This window comes from Talaromyces atroroseus (assembly GCF_001907595.1).
Source record: "Talaromyces atroroseus strain IBT 11181 chromosome Unknown scaffold_9, whole genome shotgun sequence".
Taxonomy (NCBI): domain Eukaryota; kingdom Fungi; phylum Ascomycota; class Eurotiomycetes; order Eurotiales; family Trichocomaceae; genus Talaromyces; species Talaromyces atroroseus.
This window is the reverse complement of record NW_017971441.1, coordinates 1,404,396-1,429,551: the sequence shown is the minus strand read 5'-3', so window position 1 is coordinate 1,429,551 and position 25,156 is coordinate 1,404,396. Positions and strand designations below refer to the sequence as shown.

General features: G+C 44.8%; 9 protein-coding genes across 9 annotated transcripts, besides 1 other annotated feature; 4 read left to right on the top strand and 5 right to left on the bottom strand.

Moving 5' to 3' along the window:
- Positions 1–383: part of a repeat region (Identified by RepeatMasker using a combination of RepBase library and repeat library created with RepeatScout) that runs on past the window's edge.
- A 771-nt stretch (positions 384–1,154) lies between these two features.
- Positions 1,155–1,937, top strand: UA08_06873 (hypothetical protein; the record flags this gene model as incomplete). The annotated part of the gene is made up of 1 exon (XM_020269198.1): positions 1,155–1,937. The coding sequence occupies one exon, from the start codon at positions 1,155–1,157 to the stop codon at positions 1,935–1,937; it is 783 nt and encodes a 260-aa protein (XP_020118301.1).
- An 882-nt stretch (positions 1,938–2,819) lies between these two features.
- UA08_06872 (hypothetical protein) lies at positions 2,820–3,805 on the bottom strand (the record flags this gene model as incomplete). The annotated part of the gene is made up of 2 exons (XM_020269196.1): positions 2,820–3,448; positions 3,505–3,805. 2 exons carry the CDS (start codon positions 3,803–3,805, stop codon positions 2,820–2,822), a joined length of 930 nt encoding a protein of 309 aa, XP_020118299.1.
- A 3,005-nt stretch (positions 3,806–6,810) lies between these two features.
- Positions 6,811–7,448, bottom strand: UA08_06871 (hypothetical protein; the record flags this gene model as incomplete). Its single annotated transcript, XM_020269195.1, has 2 exons — positions 6,811–7,001; positions 7,352–7,448. 2 exons carry the CDS (start codon positions 7,446–7,448, stop codon positions 6,811–6,813), a joined length of 288 nt encoding a protein of 95 aa, XP_020118297.1.
- A 2,677-nt stretch (positions 7,449–10,125) lies between these two features.
- UA08_06870 (hypothetical protein) lies at positions 10,126–11,811 on the top strand (the record flags this gene model as incomplete). The annotated part of the gene is made up of 3 exons (XM_020269194.1): positions 10,126–11,061; positions 11,135–11,260; positions 11,329–11,811. 3 exons carry the CDS (start codon positions 10,126–10,128, stop codon positions 11,809–11,811), a joined length of 1,545 nt encoding a protein of 514 aa, XP_020118319.1.
- Positions 11,812–12,703: 892 nt separating this feature from the next.
- UA08_06869 (hypothetical protein) lies at positions 12,704–14,594 on the top strand (the record flags this gene model as incomplete). The annotated part of the gene is made up of 3 exons (XM_020269193.1): positions 12,704–13,031; positions 13,107–14,321; positions 14,380–14,594. The coding sequence occupies 3 exons, from the start codon at positions 12,704–12,706 to the stop codon at positions 14,592–14,594; spliced, it is 1,758 nt and encodes a 585-aa protein (XP_020118064.1).
- Positions 14,595–14,907: 313 nt separating this feature from the next.
- On the bottom strand, positions 14,908–19,932 carry UA08_06868 (hypothetical protein; the record flags this gene model as incomplete). The annotated part of the gene is made up of 12 exons (XM_020269192.1): positions 14,908–15,490; positions 15,548–15,628; positions 15,684–16,260; positions 16,380–16,567; positions 16,629–16,740; positions 16,800–17,129; positions 17,192–18,151; positions 18,228–18,461; positions 18,536–18,815; positions 18,873–19,099; positions 19,188–19,398; positions 19,501–19,932. 12 exons carry the CDS (start codon positions 19,930–19,932, stop codon positions 14,908–14,910), a joined length of 4,215 nt encoding a protein of 1,404 aa, XP_020118308.1.
- Positions 19,933–21,646: 1,714 nt separating this feature from the next.
- Positions 21,647–22,679, bottom strand: UA08_06867 (hypothetical protein; the record flags this gene model as incomplete). Its single annotated transcript, XM_020269191.1, has 2 exons — positions 21,647–22,323; positions 22,388–22,679. The coding sequence occupies 2 exons, from the start codon at positions 22,677–22,679 to the stop codon at positions 21,647–21,649; spliced, it is 969 nt and encodes a 322-aa protein (XP_020118305.1).
- A 492-nt stretch (positions 22,680–23,171) lies between these two features.
- UA08_06866 (hypothetical protein) lies at positions 23,172–23,623 on the top strand (the record flags this gene model as incomplete). Its single annotated transcript, XM_020269190.1, has 2 exons — positions 23,172–23,250; positions 23,388–23,623. The coding sequence occupies 2 exons, from the start codon at positions 23,172–23,174 to the stop codon at positions 23,621–23,623; spliced, it is 315 nt and encodes a 104-aa protein (XP_020118235.1).
- Positions 23,624–24,088: 465 nt separating this feature from the next.
- UA08_06865 (hypothetical protein) lies at positions 24,089–24,859 on the bottom strand (the record flags this gene model as incomplete). The annotated part of the gene is made up of 1 exon (XM_020269189.1): positions 24,089–24,859. The coding sequence occupies one exon, from the start codon at positions 24,857–24,859 to the stop codon at positions 24,089–24,091; it is 771 nt and encodes a 256-aa protein (XP_020118031.1).
- Positions 24,860–25,156: the final 297 nt, after the last annotated feature.

Here is a 25,156-nt window from a genome sequence, read left to right as displayed (position 1 = left end):
CATACTATAAATAGCTGGGGAGATAATCTTTGCCTATTTAGATCTAATATCCATCTAATAAGCGATTCCTCTTCAAACTGAGTGAATTTATAACTGTTAGCACATTTTATATGTTTATATTGTATTCCCTTCAGTCAGTCTTAGAGAGTTATACAAGGGATAATATAAACCCATATAGCTTCACAAATACTTTGAATATTCCCATTTTTTAAATCAGAAATAGCTAATTGAATCTTTCCTTCTAATTCAGCTGATTTTGAAGGATTTTTCTTGCAAATTGGTGGCATATTGACGCGTTGAAGTTATAAGATCGAAATAGAACGCGTTTCCGGGCGGAGGTGGCCGGGTCGCTTACATGGCCGGGTGGCTTACCGGTTACGTTAATTGAACAGCTAAGGTATTAGAAGCTTGAGAGATGATAACGAGAGTATAACGAAATAAAGGTCCATGGAGACGCTCCGGGTTATGCGCGTGGTCCGAGGCCAAAAAAAGAAAGTAACTGCCATTTACTAGTTCCGGATTTCTTCGACAAGGCTAAACAGCGCTAGTACCGCATGAAAAATAAATAGTTTACCGTTTAATTACCGTGCGGAGTAGTGGCTAATCATGATGGGAACCATCCAGTACGTTACTAGATGCGGTATTTTTAGATTTGTCGCCTAATTTCTCCTCGATTTACGTGATCATTTCCTTTATTCAGGTGAAGCGGGTGAAGTGGTGATATAGTTGTTGTGTAGAAAAGCCAATTGCTCTAAACATGCTGGAAACTGTGCGTGCATGACATTAGTTACCAATAACGCCTAAGGTGAAGCTGCGTGTCTAAAAACCCCAAAAGGGATTAAGAAATTGGCTCTTACTTTAGGATTCTTCGGTACATCTGGTATGGTATCGCAATTACGCAGTTGTAATAACCTGTCATTGAACTTTTGTCATTTCTAGTGGAATCAATCTCCACTGCTCGGTGTCCCCAATAATGGAGATGCCTAGAAAGTATATACAAGGTAGGAATGCCACCCACATATTATTACTATTTACATTAAACCCCATATGTCCATGCTCGTTCGTCGCCATATTGACCTCGGATATTTGAGTCTAATCCCCATTATTCATTTGCTTCGTCTACTATTCTATTGGAGCTACATTAGAGTCTAGACATGCCCTTTTCGCGCACAAGGCTATTGCTGGTGCTATGCTTCTTGTTGGTCATCGCACAGCGATATTGGCTGCCACTTCTGGGCATGCTCGTCAATCTCGCTGCCCTCCCCAATCGCTGGCATCATAGCGCTGCTCTCTCTTACATTTCCCAGGACCGAGATGACTTCGATGTGACATTTGCCGCCTACAGTGTGAACCAGTCCACCTCTGGACCGCAATACCAAGACGTTGTCCCACCAATTCTACATCATATGAGTCTCGGCTCAAACCCACCTCGTGAAGAATGGCTTGCGGCTCGAGATGAATGCATTAAGCATCACCCTGACTGGGAAGCAATTATCTGGGATGATGAGAAATCTTACAAGTTTGTTGCCGAGGAGTTTCCTCATTTGAAGAATATGTGGCATAGCTATCGCTACCCGGTTGAAAAGGTTGATGCGCTGCGATATATGGTGCTTTATAAATTTGGAGGCAAGTCTGTTTACGTAGTAGCGAGATACTATAGCCCTTTACGCTTATTGACCGTGAGATCTGACATCAGTGCAGGTGTTGTGCTGGATTTTGATCTAGAATGTAAGAGAAGTTTGGGCCCGCTGAGGCGCTTCGACTTCGTTGCACCGGCGGCGTATCCTACTGGATTCTCGGTTGGCTTCATGATGGCTAGACCAGGCAATTACTTCGTCCGTTCCCTTGTCGATAGCCTTGCCGCATACAACCATGCTTGGTTCTTTATTCCCTATGCAACAGTCATGTTCAGTACTGGCTGTCATTACGCATCGTAAGTCTGCGACATTTTCTCTACAGCTACAGCTACGCCTATGCCATTTGCTCACTTGCTGTACACAGAACAATTTTCACCCTTCAAAATCTTCGTACTCCCTTCCGTATCCTCGGCGGCACAGTCCAAGCTCCGCGCTTGCATATGCTAAACGGGCAAGTTGATACACCACTGTTCCGCCATCTCGGGTCGTCTTCCTGGCACAACTCTGACGCCTTTATGATTACTTGGCTGGGGCATCAGTTTAAGAGACCTATAATGGTTTCCTTCTTTGTTTTTTCCTTTGTCATTGGGCTATTAGTGACAGTATATCGTCACCGAAAAGGAAAATCTATGATGGGGTCTGAGGAAACCCCTGGACTTATAATCAAGGATGTCTGAAAGTCATTTTCTCTTCATTTCGTCTTTATTATATACCTAGGGTATATATGTTTCTTTTCTTTTCTTCTTTTCTCCCAATGTTTAAATTTCTGATTACGTGATGTGGCATAACCTCTGGTGGCGTGGATTTCTAAGGGGGCATTTAGCGGTTCGATATTCTTATTCTAATATTTTCACATCTCTTTCGGGATCTTATTGGGCGTTTGTTTATCTGGGAAACATGTGTATCCTGCATTGTAATTTATACTTTTCTTGTTTGTAAACTTTTTTTTTCTTGGAATAATTTCGATTTCTTCTAGAAGCTGTCTGTAGCTGCTGCTTTATAAGGAGTGATTTGATGAGTACTCAATACAAGGGCAAACTCATTGACAAGCATAGTAAAGCTACATAAAATCTATTAACCCCTATTGTGTTGACAAAATGACACAATAACTCTTATTAGTTGTTAGAATAGCATTTGAATTCTGGTTCGCGTATCGATATTTTTTGTTTTTCCCCTCCCCATTTACATTCGCCTCAAATCATTAAACCACATATAACGACTCAACACCATATACAATACCCTATCCCACGAATATTGTGATGCATGTTGGTTAAACGCCGCTCGCCCTTTCATATACTGTGCCCAATTTGTGACCAACAATGCCTTATCACCATACCTATCCCCACCTTGTGGAAGCGGTACCTTTTTCCCTCCCATCGACAGCATGGTCGCATAGCCCTCAGGCACTGGTGTGAAGAGGGCCTCAAGGATCCTCCAGGTAAACGGTAACGAAGTCGGGATTAGGTCCGCCAATGATGAGTACTTGCGCAGTACGAATTTCGACTGCACCGCGTACGCTGGTGGATTATGGTCGTTGTCGCTGGAAAATTTGCGCACGCCTTTGCTAACGGACCTGTGATTGACATGTCCCGAGACGCCGTATGAGTCGAATGTGATGATTAGATCGATGCTCCATTGACGAACGTAGTGGTCGAGGATCTGCTCCACCACCTTCTCATCCCACCATTCCCTAGGGTTGTCTTGCAGCTGTTTGTGTTCGAGAATTAGGCATTTGTCGACTGCGATGCCGAGTTCGGCACAGGACGCTTTGGCTTCGGTGCGGCGTTGTTCGCCGCGGCCTTCATAGTTACCTGGATCACGTTAATATGGTGTGTTCTTTACGATGATGAAACATGAGGCAAAGTACCAGATGACAGAACAAGCAAATGACGATTCACGTGCGCCTTGCCCGAGCTCTGGAGTATACTTGGCGTGAAAAATAAGCACTCATCATCGGGATGCGCCGTAATCAGCAGGACGTTTTGCGCATTGCGGATTGCGTGGGGGACTAGCCTCGGGTCATTTTGCAGAAAGGTGCCAAGTAGAATGTAGGTGCAAATGGGGAGAATGAAGAAGAGAGTGAAAGATATGGAAAGAAAATGGTGTTTATGGCGGACGGCGCGGCGGCCGAGGTGGACAGCGCCTGCAAGGAATCTGAATCCCGGCATTGTATTTTTTTTTGTTGCTATATCGATATAATCAACCGGTGCACTTTAATAGAATACAGACCAGCATTCACAGCCCAAGTCGAACATATCCAATCAGACGAAGCCTATATGTAAGCCGCTCGGAGGAAGGGACAAAAAGAGTAACGGAATATTATGAAAAGTATCGGTCCAAAATTACCAAAATGCAGCGAAATGCGCCTGCCTAATACCTAGCTAGCTAGTTATTGCTATTGAAAATTTCCATCGAAGAAGTGGACCAGACAATACAACGCTAGCAGTTTACTACGGTATCATTGTTGCTTGCGGCTGATCTCTGTAATTAATTCCGGTGGGCTGACGGAGTGGTACGGTATTGTTGCCGAGACGATGCCGCCAATCAGCTTCACCCTTGCTTACGCGACTTTCAAACAAGATTTTGACAAGCTTTGCCAAGCTCTTGATCAGCAGTTTAGGAAACTCCACTCAGCAGACATAAGCTCTATTAATAAATGAGGACCTTGGGCGCTTTCCGAAATCCGAATATTACCGTACGGGTCTAACTAAGTATTATTTCCTCACTCTGCCTACTCTGTACATCGTACCTAAACACAGGAGAAAAAGTGTAATAAATAAAACCCTCTGTGAAGAACATGTCTTGATTGGAAAACCGAAATGTCCTATACGAATCTCGTAGTTGACTCAGTTATTATTTACCCTAAGGCTGCCTTGTCTCTGAAGCAGCTGTTTAACATCTTATTATGAAACAACTTTTATATATCGATACCTTCTGGTAACTGGTTTCTGTATTTTATTAAGTAGGGATTATCTAGTCTGTAGAATAAGTCCAAATCATGATCGAGACTGCCACTATTAGGATATGAAGAATTTGTAAAATAAGATGTGCCGAGGTAGTATGTCGGCTCACGTATCTAGTCCCTTATTGGTGTAACACGTCAAGTAGCGTTTCTGTGTGCTTGCTCACTTTGATTAGGATTAACCCATTGCTACATTATATATATTATTTCATGTTTTCAGTTTAATGATCTTTTAGGCTCAAATGCCTACAACAAGATAGTTTTATTGATTCTCGGATTGGTTAAATTTATCAAAGTTACGTATACCGTCTCTTTCCCCCGGCGCCTTCACCAATCCCATAGCTAACGGGGAAAAGAGAGAGGGAATTTGACGATCGTTGCGTTCCGTTCGGGTCGAGGTAAGACTTGCACGTCTTTCCAAAATAATTTGATTTTAGTCCCACGCGTACCTAGGTATCTGAGTTAGGGAAGGCCGTAGAAATATAGCCAATGCCGATCAGAGCTGCCATGAGTTTGCATAGAACATTGAACCACAGAACTGTCCCGGTGGACGTCTGGGGAATGTCCCCGGGATATCAGCCGTGTTGATAGGGCTAAAGAACACAAGCGCCATGATTATTATGGATCTTAACTTGTGACAGTTCAGATCTGCCTTCATCCTGATGCTAGACACATTTTGGCATTGTTCGAACCCAATTTGTTTAGAAAAAATACGGAGTATCTCTATTGTGACTAATGCAAGCCTTTCTTCATTTTGGCGATATGTCGAAGGGAGCCAGGTGAGTCCAATACACACACACTTAGTCCAATTTGTGACACAAGCAATTGCCAGAACGACCATACTAACGTGAAGCCACACCAACTGTTCATGTTCTCATATCAAGCACTCAGACACTAGTCTATAGTTATATAATAATATTTATATCGCTAACGGCATATACATTGATTGTGTGTTACGTTGAATAACCTTTACATCACACATGCGTCATCATAATATAATTGCACATCTACTGCTTCATTATCGCCCAATTCCCATCTTGACTAAGCGTAAACTCTTTTATAGGAGATGAAGAGTCAACTGGTAACTTTATTATTCGGTGTCAGGGTTACCACTATAATATCGTCATCTCCGGAAGATGGATCACTGTACATTTGACACAGGATGTCTTGTTCACAGTTTTGAATGTTTTCCGTGTGGCATAAAGGGTCACTACCTTGGAACCTAGACACTCCAAGGTGTATTGTTTGTAGGTTTGCGAGTCACAATTCCCGTCCTATAAATGATGAATGTGAACGAGGTAAATCCTGCGGAGTTCCATCACTTGACGATATCAGTCGGCGCTAGGTGTCGGATCATATCATTCGGGTATTTATATAGAATAGATCCAAAGTACCTAAGATTAGACATAAAATAGCTTAGAACGTTACATGTTGATGGCTGACATTTATGGGTTTCCGGAGGCTTGGAATATCAGTCTCTAATTCTGATTGACTTCGATTTGTTTGAATCCACCAAGATTCGCGTGCAATAGTTACTAGTTTTAAGAATAAAGTTGATTGAATTATATGGCTAAATGGAACCCTGAACAAGTGGTTGTGTTTCGGTGTATTTTTCCTGATAAAGAGGCCAGTTATCCCAGTAATCCCGCTTTGTTGGCAGCAACTATGACGAGTGATAGTTTCAGGATGAATATAATCAGATTAAGGAGTAGCTGTAGCATTATTAAGTAATGTCTTTGGGTAAAATATCAATTCAACGTCTTTGCTTTATAGCTCTTTTGGTTTGTTTTGGGGGGGCATGAATTAAGGAGATATGTCTGAAACTAGATTTATTTTGACCCTTTGATATCATGCACTAGCCATTTTGTTCCTTTTATTATCTGCTTCTATCATGATACTATGTTGGGGAAGAGAGCATACGTACTGCTTAGTTGAGATGCTATCAGGAGTGACAATCAATCGATTCATTACATTCAGAAATTCTTTGCCGGTTTTGGTAAGGCTCGTTCTCTCGTTAATAATGATTATATATATCATATAAAGCCTTGATATTATACTCTTCTATTGTAAGACTTATTGATATATTGATCGTCAGTTTTCTTGCTCATGATCCTAGTCACTTGAGGGACTGTACATGCTAGCCCCCCTCCCCCTCTTTTTTTTTTGAGTAAACGTCAGTTCTGGGATATTGAAGGGAATATTTTTCATCTTTCAAACTAGGGCAAAACTTTTTGTACGATGAAACACAGGGTTCATACTGAAAGCAGTGTCTGGAGCGGCTAGAAAAAACCGTATCATATAGCTCGAATTTGTGGCGAGAGCGCGTGTATATCTTGCACCATCAAAGTCCAAGTAGACGTCGGATTGTATATCAATATTCATCGGGTATTCTGACGCACAGTCTGTACTAGAAATGTATATAGTACTTATCCAATGATGTGAACATGTATGCAGGGAATTCACTTAACAAGGCTAGCCACTAGTTCAGCTTCGATATGGAAAAAGTAGGCTGCGCAATTCCTATATGTCTCAAAACCCTTTTGTATATCTTGGCAAGGCCCCAATAATAGAATAGTTTGAGCCAGTATAATATGTGAGAAGCTGTGGCAATTGAGATAATGTAAAATAAATCGATTTTCTGCCCTGCTGTGGAACCTTGAAGATTTGCTCCTTTGACCAAGTCCACGTACCGAGATTTGTTTGTTGGCGGTCCTTAAAAGCTGTCTTGGACTAAAACCTTTGGGTTTCTTACACTCGTACCAGAGAGACGACGTGCCAATTGTTGATACTGGGTCTTGCTTGCCCTCTTCGATCCCAAGATGAGGCTTCCGCTCACTATTTCCCTCCATGGTATCTAGCTTCATATCTCGATAATTAAAATCTACTTCAGCTCATAAAAACGAGTATTAATCTTATACTAGATATCACCTGTAATTGCAAAGAATGATGTTCTTGTTTTAGCAGCCTTTGAATAAATAGATTTTTGCTGGCCCACCTTGATTCTCAGTCTCTGCAGAAACCTCTCCAGGAGTCGATTCAAATATTTCAGTACCTTGTTCATATCCTTCTGCAGCCATGACAATATAAAAAAATAGAGCGTCAGGGATGTTGAATATTAACTAAAAATTACTGGATGTTGATATTCGAGTTATACTTCGTATTGCGTACTGATGTCCCCTATTTGATACACTCAGGGCTATTGTTATTTCCTTTGCTTATTTGTAGACAGCCTAAAAGTGCTACTAAACTTACTATTTCTGGGAGGCGTATGTTGTAATATTATTATAAATACTTGGAATCGTTTCAGTAACATGAATTTCCCGGCATCAATAACCAAGGAATTCTAGAATCCAGGGACCTTTATGTCAATTAGAGAAAGTTGAAATGCCACGAGAAAGCACTGTACCCTGATACGTTTCGACTCTGAGTACTGTGAATAATTATGCAACTTCACTATAGAAACGTTATGTTTATGTTGACAGAGTAGGACTAAGTTAGAGAAAGATGGCTGACAACTCGCCGAGTTCATAGTCACGAGTCAATCAGCCAATTAAATACCGGGCCAATCACTTGTCATGGTCTCAATCTAGCACCTATACTGGAAATTGCAGTAGTAGTGCATAATCAGTTATTGGTCTCTGCGAATAGAATTTGTAATGGTGTCCTCTGATAATGATTGCTGGTGGACAATGTTGAGGTGGCTGTTGAGCCTGCCTTAGAAGACATGGAGCTCGTTGCCGAGAGTGTTGTGGCCCAGATAGTTATATAGCTGCGGTTTAATACCGGTTCACGGATGTGTAGTTTGGATACATAGGCAGTGGTCATGTGTGATTTATCCTCAATGGTTCAAGTTGTTAAACACGCTGCAAGGGGTTTATTGCATACTGCAAAAAAGCTTATCAGTAAACGCAGTACCCTGGAAGCTAGGGTATATCGAAATATGTGCCGACAATACCAGGATATGCACCTCTACACAGTGGCTTTTTATGCACTCATCTACATTTCAGGTTCAGACTTAGGCGGTATTATTGCATTCGTTGCGACGCTGGGCTTAGACATCAGTGCCATTCTCCAAGTCTCTCATGGTCACGAAACCACTATTGATCACATTTCGAGGGTTCTCTTGAGATACCGTGGTTAGTTTGGCAACTGTATGGCCGAGACTGGGTCCATTGCTTCAAGCTAACCTTATGCTCACCTAACTCGTATATCTTGCCTTGGATAATAAGCATTGACTATTGTTGACAACAGAGATCGGTCGACAGGTGTTTGCCTTGAATATCCATAGACTCGCGCACCGTGCCCGTCTCCACAACAGAAGTTGGTTACGATAGACATGTCCTACGACTTCGGATCTCAAAAAGGCTTTACAGGCCTTAGAGATTCCGGAAACTGACATGCGATTCCTTTCTTGATGCACTATAAGTTCCAGGTAGTACACGGCACAAAATATTCTGCGAGAATTAGGCATGCACAAAAATCAACAGGAACGGAAAGAAAATCCCCACAGAAACTCAAATAAGCTTCTACCGACTTTCGGATATTTTGATTGCTGAGACTACGGCATAGTGCTGCCCCGAAAAGAAGAGTCGAGACCAAGCTTGTAAGTCCACGTTAATTGGTGGAAAAATACAAAGTATACGCACACGTGACCACCGGCAGTTTTTCATCTGGCAACCATCTCCAGGTCTGATACATGTCAGACACGATTGGAATGGTAGATAGATCTTTGCATCTTGATACAGCAGATGAGCACATTGTAGAAACTGTGACCGACCGGTCTTACAATAACAGAACACACACACAAACTCTGTACACGCAAACACACGAATGTACTCTCTATGACGGCTAGCATGGCACTGGGGCATATGATATGGTGGAGCAAAAACTAGCAGCTGGAGTTTGTTATGGATCCAGGTCCTGCTGACGGATACCACGGAGCATGTAGGTGTTTTCAATCGGCAAAGTCCGAGTATAGAGCCGGAGTTCTGGTAAGCGAGCACTCCTTGCGTGCCTGGGGGGCCAGGTTTCTTGAAGGCCTTCTGCTGGTTTTACCTCCTAAGAGACACTGGTGTGCGGTTCAGATGGGTTGAGCAGCAACAATAGACACACACACGCACACACGTATATATATATACTCATGGTCATCATGGTGTGTACTCTTGCTCTATTTATCTGAGCCCGACAAACTCGGGAAATAAGCGACGAAAATCCTTCGGGACGGCCTGAAGCTCTTGATCTCTCCCCGCCGCGGCCCGATTTCCCACCGCTTTTTGCCTGAATCCGGGCCGACCAGTCCAATCATCGCCTCGAGACGAGAAATGCTTTGCCGGAAATATACTCGCACGTCCCAACTTCCAAGCAAACCCCCCGCGTCTTAGCTTCACTCGGCGTGGGGGTTCAACTGCTGGGGGCTGGGGAAAATAAATGTACGGGTAGGAGGATGAAGAAGCTGAAGAAACCCGCCAATATTTTGTTCCTCTCGGCGTGGGAAGGAAGTCGGTCTGCTTAACACACGCACACACAATGACAGACCATATCTCACGGAATAACAGCAACCGCATCGATGTCGACGCCGAGAAGGAGAGGACCGAGAATCTCGAGTTGGTAGCCGAGCCACAGATTGCCGTCTTCCCTCACATTGACCCTGCTCGTCGAGCCGTCGTCGAGAAAAGTCTCAAGCGCAAGCTCGACGCCCGTTGCAGCGTGTTTGTTCTGATTTATATCATGAACTATCTCGATCGTAACAACATCTCTGCTGCCCGTCTCAAGGGCCTGCAGACCGACCTTAACCTCACCGACAGCCAGTACTCAACGTGCCTGAGTATTTTGTATGTTGGATATATCTTGATGCAGGTGCCCTCCAATATGTTTATCAACCGTATTCAACGCCCTTCCATCTACATTTCCATCTCTATGACCCTCTGGGGTCTTGTCTCTACATGTTCTGGATTCGCAACCAATTTCGGCAATATGGTGGGTATTCGTTTCTTGCTGGGTTTCGTTGAGGCTGCTTTTCTTCCTGGCGCTCTCCTCATTCTCTCCAAGTGGTACACCCGCAAAGAACTGACCACCCGAAACGCCATTCTGTTCTGTGGTAACCTTATTTCAAACGCCTTCTCGTCACTCATTGCGGCTGGGATCCTGTCCAATATGCAAGGTGTCCTGGGCCATGCTGCTTGGCGGTGGCTGTTTTGGATCGAGGGTGCCATCACCATGACTATTGCCATTTCCTCCGGATTTATTCTGCCCGACCTTCCCACCAATGCCCGAGGATTTACGGAGGAAGAGCGTCTCGTCGCCCAGATTCGTATCATGGAGGATGTTGGTGAGGCTGATACTGATTCCGAAGAGCAGAGTCCCTTCGCTGGTCTCATGATGACACTGAAAGACTTTAAGATCTATCTTATGATGGTATCTTTTACTGCCTATGTCGTAGGGTTGTCCTTCAATGCATTCTTCGTAAGTCCTAGACTCAGACCCAAATACTTTGTTACTAGAGTAATACTAACCACACCCTACTACATCTTAATAGCCCACCCTTACCAGTACCCTCGGATTTGCCTATGTACCCACTCTGCTTATGAGTGCTCCCCCATGGGTGTTCTCATGTATCTTCTCCCTGATCAATGCGTGGCACGCTGACAGAACCCAAGAAAAGGTCAGTTTCTATGAATACTCCAAGTGGTCAGTTCAACACTAGAATCAACTAACCGTTACCTTGGTCAGATTTGGCACATTTACATTCCAATCTTTATGGGTTTGGCTGGGTTCATCATCAGCATGTCGACTTTGAACGTAGCAGCCCGCTACGTGGCGCTTTTTCTCCAGGCAGGCTCCTATGCAGGCTTCATTGTTTTCTACTCTTGGATCAGCTCCTCCTTCCCAAGACCACCCGCCAAGCGAGCCGTGGCTCTTGCTTTGATCAACGCGTTCAGTCAACTTGGTAATATAGCTGGCTCGTACGTTTGGAATCTTTCCGATAATGGATACCGCAAGAGCTACGGCGTCGTGACTGCCATGTACGGTATTACCGTCATCGGATTTTGGGCTTTCCGCATGATTCTTGTGAATTTAAACAAAAAGCTTGAGGAGAGCGAAGCTGCGTGGGATGCAGAACATACTTCTGATACTCAAACAGGTGAGGTCATCTTCATGGAGAGTACTGATGAGTCGTTGCGTATGCGCAAGGGATTCAGATACCTGGTCTAGAGTACTACACTCCTGAAATATATATTGAATTGTGTACGGGTGATGTTAAGATTCAACTGAATGGTTCATACCTACACTAGTACTTGTTCATAGTCACAATTTTTGGACATTGAGAGGGGATAAAATCAGAAGGCGCATGCTATAGAAATAAAACTAATGAAAGCTAAACACAGATAATTATAGTGCACAGGACATACACCGTACATTTTGCTTATTGCGATTGTTACTTATTAGATTTAAAGATACGTAAATGCCGCTACTCTCGCTGGCTTCCATGACAGAGTAAAGTAGCCTCAGTGTCCTTTTTAAACTATGAGGAAGAATATCTAAGTCTTCGCCAACTGCTTTAGGCATGAAGGGTCTACTAGCTTGTTATAACTAGTTATTAGAACTCATATGCTACTGATACGACTCAGGCTCATACGTAGCGGTATAGTTGGAACTAGAAATTCGAAAACTTGGGGTTATTTAATCACATCTATCCTATATAGGTAATTGTGGTTCTGGGTATGTATAGTTATGGCTTGAGTGAAGTGGTATAAAAGCCGAGCAAATTCCTGATGCGAAGTTTCTATGCAGTAGAAATTCCTGAATATAGACATGATCATCAAATTTGACCACACAGTAATTTGTCACCATGGGATGGACAATGTCGATTCAATGGCAAACCTCGTATCATTATTACGGTGGGTTGAAGTTAGGACTAGATTGTGCGTCTGAGGAATGAGGAATGTCAACAACCCGGGAATGAGGCCAGCATTCCACCGTTGGCCGGTGCACCACGCTGGACGTAAATAGTGGAGGAACCTGCTGTCTTAATTAATGAGTGACTTTGGAGTTGTTGCACTTGGCAAAGTTCGAATTTCTAAATAATCTGATGACCTGAACGAACATGCACTTCCTCAGCCTTGCTCTCACTGCAATTTTGCTGCGTGGAGTGAAGGGCCAGAATGGCCCTTCTCCGCAATATGACTTTATTATCGTCGGCGGAGGCACCGCCGGACTGGTTGTTGCAAACAGACTTACAGAACTACCCGACGTCACCGTGGCAGTTATCGAGGCTGGAGATTCGGTTCTCAATAGACACGAGGTCACTGAGATCATGGGGTACGGTTTGGGTTTCGGAACAGATATTGACTGGGCCTACCAAACCGAAAACCAAATATATGCCGGAGGATCCAAGCAGGTCATGCGTGCCGGAAAGGCCATCGGGGGCACAAGTACTATAAATGGCAAGGGTTGCCAGTCACGTAGAGAAACGCGATACTTGTGCTAATTTCACTTTTCCCTCGCAGGAATGTCGTATACTCGAGCCCAAGCCCAACAAATTGACAACTGGGAACTCGTTGGGAACAAGGGTTGGAATTGGAACAGCCTCATCCCATACTATAGGAAGTCAGAAGGATTTCAGGTGCCCTCTCTCGACCAGATCGATCATGGCGCCGATTACTTTATTAGCTATCACGGGGAAGACGGCCCGGTAAAAGTTGGCTGGCCGAAAGCAATGACCAATACCAGCATGCTTCCTGTGCTCGATGAGACCCTCTCGAAGCTTGGTGTCTCTTACAACCGTGATATCAATGATGGCAATATGATTGGGCTCACTTCCCATCCGGACACTATCGACAGAGATGCTAATATTCGTCAAGACGCAGCCAGATCCTACTACTGGCCCTACGAAGACCGGCCAAATCTAAAAATTATCTCAAACACCCAGGCAACTAAGATCATTTGGGATGAAGGGTCTCAAAGTCAGGCTATTGCGATTGGAGTTGAGGTTACAGGCGTGAATGGAACTGAAACCATCTACGTTTCAAAGGAGGTAATCCTGTCCGCTGGATCATTGAAATCGCCTCTTCTCCTTGAGTTATCTGGTGTTGGAAACCCAGATATACTTAAAAGGTATAACATTCCCGTCAAGGTTGAAATCTCTACTGTGGGTGAGAACTTGCAGGATCAGACAAACAATGGTCTCTCTTACGACGGGAAGGAGTTCTGGTTTGGCATGCCGACTTTCTCTGTCTTACCATCAGCCAACCAAATATATGGTGACAATGTATCTGCGGTTGCTGCCTTTGTCAACTCAAGTCTCGCAGGTTACGCAAAGGCTGTATCCAACTTTTCGAATGGAGCGGTACTGGAAGCCAATGCTTTGGCTGCGTTCCAGCTTCAGTATGATTTGATATTTGAATCACACGTACCATATGCGGAGGTTGTTTTGCTTCCTATCGCACATTCGTTCTCGACCGAATATTGGCATCTGCTGCCCTTTTCAAGAGGTAGTGTACACATAAATTCCGCAGATCCATCTCAAACAGGTGCTATTAATCCAAATTATTTCATGTTTGAACACGATCTTAACGCCCAGGCGGACGTGGCTCGATTTATACGAAAGACATTTCGTACCGCTCCTCTAAGCGACCTTGTAGGGGATGAATTTGCACCGGGACTTGAGCTTCTCCCTGAGAATGCATCCGATTCCACATGGGCCAGTTGGGTTAAGTCTACCTGTGAGTGCTTTCTTACGTATCTTGCCCCTATGTTTCAAGTTCTGAAACCTGCTTTCAGATAGGTCAAATTTCCACCCTATTGGCACTGCTAGCATGCTTCCTCGAGAGAAAGGTGGCGTTGTGAACGCTGAACTCAAGGTTTATGGAACGGAAAATGTCCGAGTAGTTGATGCTTCTGTCTTGCCATTCCAACTGTGTGGTCACTTGACAAGCACTCTCTATGCCGTGGCTGAAAAGGCATCGGACATCATCAAAACAAAGTATACAAAATGAGTTACGGTTGAGTAAACAGAGGGAATGGGTTGCTTGCAACGGTCTCAATGGTGTATGCTTGTGAGACAGTGTTTCTATCGTGCGAGTGTTTTGTAGCGGGTATCTTTCGCAGGGTCAATGTGTATCTAACGAACTATTTGTAATTATTAATAATTACTTTTTATGTCTTCTTCTGGATTTAAACATCATGAATTCAACCTACGTGGCAAATAGATATGAGCCCACCACGCGGGTTTTAAGGCATGTGTGGAGAAAACACGTCTAATCCGCTTAAAAACATTCTTACTTCTCACAGCTATACGAAAGAAGCTAACTAATGCGAACTGGAAGTAACATCATCTAGTTGGCCAGATACTAAGTTCAATATCCTGTTCAACCTTTTCCTCGCCACGCCAATCTGATGGGTAATTTCAATGATTGTGTAGCCCGCAAATTCTTCGTCAATAATGTCAAGCATCAATCGCTCAGTCTCTTCGTCTGTACCAGCCGTAAATTCATCAAGTATTAGGATCCCCCTACAATGGGTAATACCCTTGTCCCGTGTCCATTTGGTGATCAGTGCTCTGGCTAGCGCAAATAATTTCTGTTCTCCTTGAGATAGCGGGTGCGTGTTCAAATCCTCACCGTCTAAACCTCCACGGGATTGGATCAATGCGAGTAGACCGACCTTCTCCATGGCTGACATAATCTCTGCATCCTGTGCAATCCCTCTTGGATCGGCATTTAACCGGATTGAGCAGCCTGGAATGGCTGGTAGATGATCCTGAGTAATGGTGATCAGGCGTGTGCGCAGTATGTTGCGTGGGATGGTGCTGATATCAATATTATCGATAAAAATTTTACCGGCTTTGGGCTCATGAAGGCGAAGGAGCATTGACAGCAAAGTACTTTTACCACTGGAATTCATGTAAACTGCTTGAACAGAGAAATCCCAATACCTTTATGTAACGTACCTGCCAGTCCTTCCACATATTCCAACCGTTTCCCCAGCACGAATTGTGAAACTGATGTTTTCTAAGACGTTCGTGACCCCACTATACGTGACCTTTCGTTAGCCAGTATTTATATAAGAGAAGTGGATAGTCTCACTCGTATGATGCAGAGACAGATTGCACCTCGACTTTTCCACATGATGGCCAGTCTGAAGGCGGGTCTAAGTCCTCTCCAGATTGATGCTCGGATGGAGTATTCAATTCAAACGATCTCGTTCTTGAAACAGCACCCAGAGACGTCTCCATCGCAGTCCAGCTACTCACTAAGTCCTGAAGGGACTGGTTAAACGCCATGATAGCTGTCAGAGAAACTCCCAGCTTTCCAGAATCAGTTGATTCGCGTAGAGATGTCGCCAATGCAGTTAATATAACTGCCAGAATAGCGACTAGAAGGTCAAGGACCACATTGAGCCATCGCTGAATACAGAAGAGGAGATAATACGGCCTTTGAGAGATATCCAGGCGCCGGAGGCAATCAGACAGGAAGTTGGCCTGCCACCCAAATCCTCGAATAGTAGTTAAACCAGTGAGAGTCTCCGCAAAGTGGGTGTAGAGAGGACTTTTCGCTTCCAGGTCGAGAAATCGAATTTGCCGGGATGTTCGCAAATAGACCTTCTGTGTCAGGTATAGAACAACAAGGGTCGGGATGATAGTGAGAGCCATGTAGCTTGAGCCTAATGATATCAAAGCAGCTTGGGCTAGGCATTGTGCTGTGCCTTGTTTTTATTAAGACAGATTGTTAGCTCTCCTTAGCCACAGCATACCCTAAAATGTGAAGGGTAGAAATATCTACCTAGGATAGTCCCGAAGGCCATAGTCGGTAAAACAGCATCCACGATAGTCATATCCTGACTGAACAGATTCAAAATAACCCCGGAATCAACTTCGGTGAATAGTTGCATGGGAGCATTCATCACGGAGTGCACAAGGACCTTATGTAACGCCAATCCTGACTTGACAACAATATTGATCATAATCTGCCTGGAAGAGCAAATCAGAGTTAATTTTGCACTCATCGCAATCTAATACCAACTGAACATACCATATCATAAAACCTTGTGACGCTGAGGCAGCGACAGCGAGAAGAATGTATATTCCAATAAACAGACCGGGATCTATTTCGTTATTGTCGGTGAACATATCCAACCACACCTCTGTAGATATTTGCAATCAGTAATTCAGCATACAATTATCCGCATTGGAGCAAACTGACGGGGAAAGCTGGCCGAAAATGTGTAGACAAGGATTATAAAACTTGCCCCGAGAACCAAAGGCCACCCAATGGCTCTCAAGTAGTACGAGTAAACTGCGATATCGCCGGTCTGACGAGACATATCCGACACAATCTCCGGTGTTAATAATTTTGGAACTGTGACTTTCTTTTCCCTCAGAGAAGAACCTTCGTCAGAACTACCAGGCAAGCCGGATTGCTCCAGCTGTGTTGCTTCGTCTGTGAGTAGCGTAGGCTCGAAGGACCCCTGTTTCACAACATAACCCTTTGTATTCAAAACCATGACCTCGTCGGCTAGACTGAGATGTCTTCCTTCGGATCGTGGATTAATTATTAGTAAAGAAATGATCAACGTATAGAAAGATAAAGCTTACGGGAATGTGCTGTCATCAACACAGTTAGGCCTGTCCTCCGGCAAATCCCCTCCTTACCAAACACTCTGTTGAGAATGATTTGCTCCGTCTGCCAATCAACTGCGCTTAGTACATCATCAAGAATGAGAAGCCTTTTCCTCGAGTAGAGCGCACGAGCCAACGCCAGACGTTGTTTCTGCCCCCCACTCAATGTGAGTCCCTGGCTTCCGACGACGGATCCATCACCACTAGGCATCCTATCCAAATCATCTTTCAACGCGCATGCATCAATGACCTCATTGTACCATTCTAGATGCATAAGACCGGAATATCCACAAATGTTATTTCGAATTGTTGTATTCTGAAACCAGGGGGTTTGTTCGCAATAAGCAATACCGTTGTTGTTATGAAGCGTGATACGCCCTTTCTCACAGGGTATTTCTCCCATAATAGCTTTGAGGAGGGTTGATTTACCAGAGCCAATTGGTCCCGTGAGGACTGTGATCGATCCTGGTTTGACAGCTAGATTGATGCTTTGCATACAAAACTGCGAACTAGGGGTTGGTCTGATATGAGCTTCTGACACTGTCAATATCAACTGGTCAGAGGGAGTGAAGGATGCAGATGATGAGTTCTTCCCAACATTAAAACAAGTCATATTATTGTCGGATATAGGGATTTGATCGACGTTTTTATCGCACTCCGCACTAAAATAATTCGAGTCCTCGATAGGCGTCCTATTTAATCCTTCATCTCCAGCAGAGCATGTCAAAAACTTATACACACGGTCAAAGGCAGCATTCGAGGCAGTTAATGCAGGAATAGAGGCCAGTAGTTGTAGTGCCGGAGAGGTAATGAGAGTAATAATGGACAGGGAGGTAAACGCCTGTGCAGTTGATAGAGGATCGGACCCGTCTATCTGAGATCGAATGACAAACGCCGCGAATGTCACCAAGGAAGCGCACATTTGGGGTAGGCTGGCTGTTTATGAGAGGCGTATAGTTAGCTCGGTTGATTACTGCTTCCTATGTATCTTGGAGGTACACTGTTCTCTCACCAACCACATTTAGCCACACAATCAACCATCGAAATTGTCTTGAAAGATCTAGTTCACGCCTTCTACGGTCTTGGAGCATGGTACCAAGAGAATCTGAGAGACCCAACATTTTGACACTCCTCATAGATTTTAGTGTCATGGAGATGACGCCTATACGGCGCTCGATGGCTCCCATCCATAACTTCTGCCGTGCCGGCATAAATGTTGCCATATATGTCTGGAGGGATGTACAAACTAGAGGCTATTAGCTGAGGACAATCATCGGACAGGCGGAGTAAAAGGAAGAAAGAGAGATTGATTCAGCCTACAAAGAACCACCAGCACAGGAGCTACACAAATCGCTCCCATTTGTCTTTCCAGAAGCCATATCCCTATGGCAATCTCCAATACACGCGCCCAGAGTTCATTTAGCTGCTCTAGAGATCTGGCGATCATATCTACATCTGTGCTCATGTGCGTGATTACCGCAGATTCATCATATTGTCCGTCGCGAAGAGTCATCGAGTGGCCGTAGATCAGAGCAACGAATGCACCTCGGAACATGGTGATCATGCGATAGAGTTGATGCTGATAATGTACGGACGATATCTTGCTTTTTTATTAGTATGGCATTTGTGGAAAGCGTAATGAATTGCTTGCACCAACCGCTATGCCGCCGTAGATGAGCGCGGCAGCGCCAACTAGACCATATCCATCATTCCTCGAACTCTGTGTTTCCGGCTGGTTCAGAAGGTTTAGTGCGCGTTCAATGAAAAATGTTTGCGCGTAGCTAAATCCTATCAGACACAGGCGCGGAAAGACGACACGGAAAATTGGCCATCGCAGGCAGGACACTGTCGCATATATAATGCTGCGTGGACGGTTCGATTTGTCTAGGTCACAGCATGATTTTCAGTAGAATTTCTCTATTTCGGCGACTGCTACTCTCTCAGAAATCTGCAGAGATACAGAGAAACATACACTTTGCCCAGGTCACTTTCAATCTGTTCATCAAATATTCCGAGTTCAATCCGTCGTCTGTGGGAAAGAGATCATCCAAGGTCAAGAGTTTGCGAAATCCTTGAACAAATAATGCATTGAGCCATGAGAAGACAGTCCGACCGAATATCCCGCTTAATTCTTCTGGTGGATGTTTTTCGCGATGTGCGGGATTCAGATACTTTCCTTTGTGCTGAATTTCTACTAATAGCAGCGCTGTTTTCAATCCAACCGCTGCAGTGGCTGTTCCTGCAAGTGAGGATGGAAAGTATGGTCGCAAGAATAAAGTACGAACCTGCACGCAGTCAAAGAGAATGGAGAGTAGCAAGTACACGCTCAGCAATGACGATGGCCGGACGGAGCGACTGTGCTCGATGAATGACAGCACAGTGATGAACAGCACGTCTAACACAGATAGAGCCACGGCCGGGATAGCAGTGCGAATTGTGTTGTTTTGGACCCATAAGATTAATGTAGCGATTTGGATCCCGGTCAGAGTGAGTGCGATCGCCAGTTTGAACCACAGAACAGCATTGGCGATCTGTGAGGTTTTAATGCTCTTTCCATAGAGATTCCACACTCTCCAGGGCACCAGCAGCAGGAACAGGGCAGAGGGGCCAATGGAGAGGATGCTCTGCTCGAACACCAGGGTGAAGTCGAATACGCGCGGACAAGAAATGGCAGGGCCAAAGGAGTTGTCCGCTGCTTGCGGGCAGCTGGCGTCCATCTTGATGCTCTCAGAAAGGGCTATGTACGACGCCTTGTGGCGGTTGAGAGTGTACGACAACAACCATCAAGCTCCAAGGTAGTTATGTAGTTAGTTACGGGGTACAGTCGCCCACTAACTAATGCAGTAGTCGTTGTCGGCGACTGAATGCAGTTAGCCTACAAATTATCTGTAGACTCCTGGAAGCTCAGGCCATCCCTTGGGTTGCATCCCTTGCACCTTTTCTTTTCTTTTTTCATTCTTTTTCTATTTCTTCTTTCTTTTGTCATTTTTGAAACGCACGAGGGGTCTACGAGTGCTCTTATTTCAAGGGTTATAAACATGCAATAGTTTGTGTCGACTAGAAGAAACAACTTGAGATGGACTCCAAAGTAGAACAAATCTATCTATTCAGCGGTGTAAACCTCCGGTATATCTTCATGATATTCTGTTCCTGTGGGAAGATAACTGGCCCCGAGACTATGGTGAACGACTCCCTCATCATACGGACAAGTGTTACTCTCTCTGACCGCATGCCATAATGGGGCTGGATCATGGCATTGATGGGTAATATGTCCAACTCCGTCCACAAAATGGACCTTCTCTCCCTGTTCATTTAACATTATCTTAGGTGGTTCAAGCGTGTCGTCTGCAGCGCAAATAATTCCCTATTTTTTTTTAAAAAAAAAACAAAAACAATGTCAGGGTCCAGCAGTAAGCGAACGATATATCCGTGTCGGACCTACCTGAGCAAGATAATCGAAACAATGTGTCCAATGGACAAGCTCGTCTTGAGCGTGATGGTGATGTCCGGTCTGGCTTGATAGATTGCTAGAAAACACCACGTCTCTGAGGGCCATCAAGCAATGAAGTTGATGAAACATTGATATTCCGTAGTCAGTGACTGCCTCTGGGTCGTCGGACATTCGGACCTTCAAGAACCCCCCATTTTGTGGTAAGAGTAGTAGTCCAGATGTGCCGTTGAGGCTAACCCTATCTTCCTCGAGCAGTCTCAGAGTTCGGAAGGTTCTCAATACGGAGCGGGTATTCGACAAAGGCAGCTCTGGGCAAATATGCCTTTGAAGACGACGCAGACTTGCATCGGAAGAATACAGTGCAACGCCCAGGGCAAACAGAACAAAAAGAACCACCACGGGAAACAAGTAAACTCGTAACTGCATTTTCTGGATGGTCAATATCCGTCCCAACGAAAAGAAAAAAAAGGCAAGGCTAATGTCTTTAAATCTGATACAGGGTGGCACGCAACCAGAACTCTCTCCACGGCCTCATTTTAGGTACATAGCCTCAGCAAAGGGAATATATATGCCGCGGCAAGCTAATTCTACAGTTGGCTCGTGGCTCTGACCAATTCTTCGCTGACCTTTTTCCAGGAAATCCGTCAAGCAGTCATCCCGGACGGCATTTCCTAAATCGAGACTCGTACTACGTATACCTAGGAAGAAGTGAGGGGCCAAATCCACATGATACAGACTTTCCAGCATTCGAAGTTATCTCGAGTTAGCAAATAAATATGCCTATGATAGACCAATTGAAATGAGAACCCATCTTATCTACTTTGCCGCAATGCACTTTGCCGCATTGCAGATCACTTCACCCTCGACCAATTCCTCTCTCTCTCATTGAACCATGCACAATGCGCCTCCTGCATCGGACTGGTGGTCAAGTACCACATGTATGCAGTCACGAGGGGCCACAATTGCGCTCAAGGGTCGATCTAACCGATCTGCCCACTGTCAGAACCGTCGTCCGGGTTCGAATCAAACCAGCCAAAGAGCTCTTTGAAGCGATGCGACATGATTCTCTCCTCATAGTCGGGCGGCTTGCGAATAGCTCCAAACAAGTCAACGTCGATAGAGTTGTCTTCCTGCCATTTCAGGATCGCGTCAAAATCGCGACATTTATGGTTGACACTAAAATCCGGAAAGGCATTGAGCTGTGCGTCGGCCCAGTAGTGCGTGTAGATATCGACATTCGCGCTACACATCAGGTTCTGGAGGAGCAGGTAGATGCAGTGTGACACATGAGTCCGATGCATATCAGACGTAGGAGTGCCGGGAGGCCACTTCCTACCATAGTAGTGGTCAAAGTGCGCTTCTCGTCGAAGCCAGTCCAAGCAGTGGATCTGGTGGAACACATCGATGCGGCCAATATACGCTTCGGGCCCAAATCCGAAGCTTTCTGGCCATTTAGCTGCTATCGAGGGATCGCGCCCAAGTTTGATGACGTCGGAGCGACTAATCACAATGGGTTTGATGTTAGCCAGGCGGTTCCAAGCTGCGTCGACTTCAGGACTCGGCGGACGGCGGTAGATAGGCAATGGGTCTGGCTCGACTAATGTTGCATTCATTCTCTTGGTAATCAAGGGGATGTTGATGTGGTCGAATATTGGAGCTAAGTGAGCTCTAGGTGGTCAGGAATGCATGCAAGAGGAGGTGGCATAAAATGGCTCACGTACAGTGTTCCGAGGTCTTTCTCAACAAGTCATTGGGATCATCATGCCCCTTTTGGATAAGACTCACGTTGAGCAAAAGCAGAACAGCGGAGAGACAGAAAATGAAGGAATTCAGCCAGAGCAACCATTTCTGCCGGGTGACGAAGATTCGGTTGTATTGTGATGGCTCTTCGGTCTCATTAGACGGGTCGATAGAATCTGTGGCTTCATGCTCGAGAGCATCTGCCTCGCTAGAATCCACGCTTTCGTACTTGATGGATTGCATCTCGGAACAAGGCTTGTCACGAGCAGACATTTCGTATCGAAAGGTACGATTGTCTGCAGTCAAGCTGAGAACAACGAACGGGGTAAGATATCGTCCCTTTTTCTACCCTTTGCGCACAGACTTTGGTTTGCTGATCCTATGGGGAATCAAGTTTACGCAATAGGATCCTCACTAGTAATTCCGTGTACGAAAGTCGCTGCAGCTACGTGCTCCATGCACGACGATAAGAATCATATGATGGGCCTCCATAGGAAGGGTTGATGATGAGGGGTAGGGTGTGGTCAATACATACAGGATTGGAGGAGATGCAGCGACAGGAATTAAGAAAAAAGAGTGAGAGAGCAGATAATGGGAGGGTTCAGGTGGAAAACTAGGCATATGTCATTGTCCTCCCATTCTCGACATAAGTATTTAAGGGTCCTGGACACGACCCCTTTCTCCCACGTTCACGAAACATCAATTACTACAAAATATCATTCCTTATCCACAAATTGTATAGAAAGGGCCATCTTATTCCTCAAGATGAAGTCATCATTTGCCCTGTTGGCAACCTATACTCTCTTGATGAGTAGGACTGCGAGTTCCATGCCTGTTCTCGACTGTACGTATTGGCAGTGCTCTTTGTTTTCTTCATTCACTTTCTTCTTTTTTCTCTCTTTTTTCACATTTCGCCCTAGTCTCTGGTCATTTTGGCGAGTTCCTTTTCCAGATTCTGACTGTCAATTGACATGGATGCAGTGCGCTCTCTTGAATCTAGAGACCCAACTCCCGCCGATCATGCGTCTGCTCTTTACGCTTATATTGTCGAGGACTCGGAATTAGAGAGAAACAAGGAAAAGCGTGAAAACGATGCATCGGCACTCTATGCTTACATTGTCGAGGATTCGGAATTGGACCAAATCAAGGCAAAACGTGAAAATGATGCCTCGGCTCTCTACGCATATATTGTGCATGATAGTGAGCTGGAAGATTAAACTATGTGCTGCTGGAAGACCTTATTAGCCTTTGATAGCTAGGTTTCTATCACCTTGATGAAGTCATTCAATAGATCATCCGTAAGGGATAGCCGGAGAGCGGGTGGATTTCAACGTTATTATTCAAGTATTAGAATGCAGGACGCCTATGCTTCCTCTTATTGGCAGTACCACCACCAACACTGAAATTTATGAAGATTTAAACAAATTATTTGGAAGTACTCACATATGGTCATATGCTGATATAGAGGTATTTCGTGTAGTTATATAGTTAGCGAACACCTAGGTAACTTCAATAGCATGAAGATAAAAGCCCAGTGAACTTTCTAGAAGTCGACGATTACCGCAGCATTAACGAAAGTTGTTATCTTGCCCTTCGTGAAAATACTTTTTATCAGAGCCCATATAACCATGATGGCCATCCATACGATACCACTCCAACCCCCGAAGCCGGCAACCACAGTGTCATTGGCCTTCTGCGTTATCTAGCAGCACGTCCTGACGTCCGTACGACGCATGGATATGACCGAATACGTGGAGACGAGGTCGAATGCGGTACACTTCCTCGGCTAGGTATGTACACCCAGCACGATGGAAATCACGTCTATCGAGGTAAAGGTGCGGCGGGCCATGGGTAACAATGATTTGTGGGATTCTATCAATGGAGGCAAAAATTTCTTTCCAGTGACTTGAATTGTTCGGATGGTATTGGAAAGCCGAGATTCCGTACCGTGGCGTCCATGGGCTACCAAAAATCGTGAGACTCCTTGTGCACGCGTGTTGGCTTTGCTTGCTTGCGGGGATCTCGAAAGTAAGGATCGTGTCTTGAAGATAAACTACACTTCCCCAGTCAAGGTCTTTCTTAGTCTTGCTCTGCCCGTAACGCCGTTCGGGATATTTCGCAAGAAACTCGTCATCAAACAAGACATCATGATTCCCAGCAACTAGGATTTTGTGTGCATGAGGCTGTGACGAAAGCCACGTTAACCCATTCTGCATTTCCTCAAACGATCCGCTCTCTGTCAGATCGCCGGCGTGGATCAGGATATCTCCCAGCGGCACTACCGGATGTTTGTTGTGTGTATCAGAAATGCAGACTATGCGAAGAGGAGGTGAGTCCTTTGGCGAAGAGGGAGCATCGTTGACTCGGTGTAACTTGATGAGAGCATCAACCACCCTGCGCCTTCGATGCCCACGAGTCTTGATAATGGTACGAGGCTGTTCGGCAGAAGACATTACGCACAGTGATAATCGTTTGATCAAAAAGACACCACAGTGTTCAGTCAAATGTAGAGCAATGTTCTAGGGCGCTTTCAAATGACAACTGAGGTCTACTTTTTACCGTCGATGACCAGTCGCAAAGTTCCCGAGCAATGCCCCAGAGACACATGTACTACATACATATATTCAGCTAGCACTTGTAGTTGACTTAACTAGTTAGTTTGTTAACTTATGCTATGACTGAGCAATCCATTGCTCACTCGTCTTCTGAAGCTGAGACTTCTAACCACGGCCATAATAGATAGGCCCCGT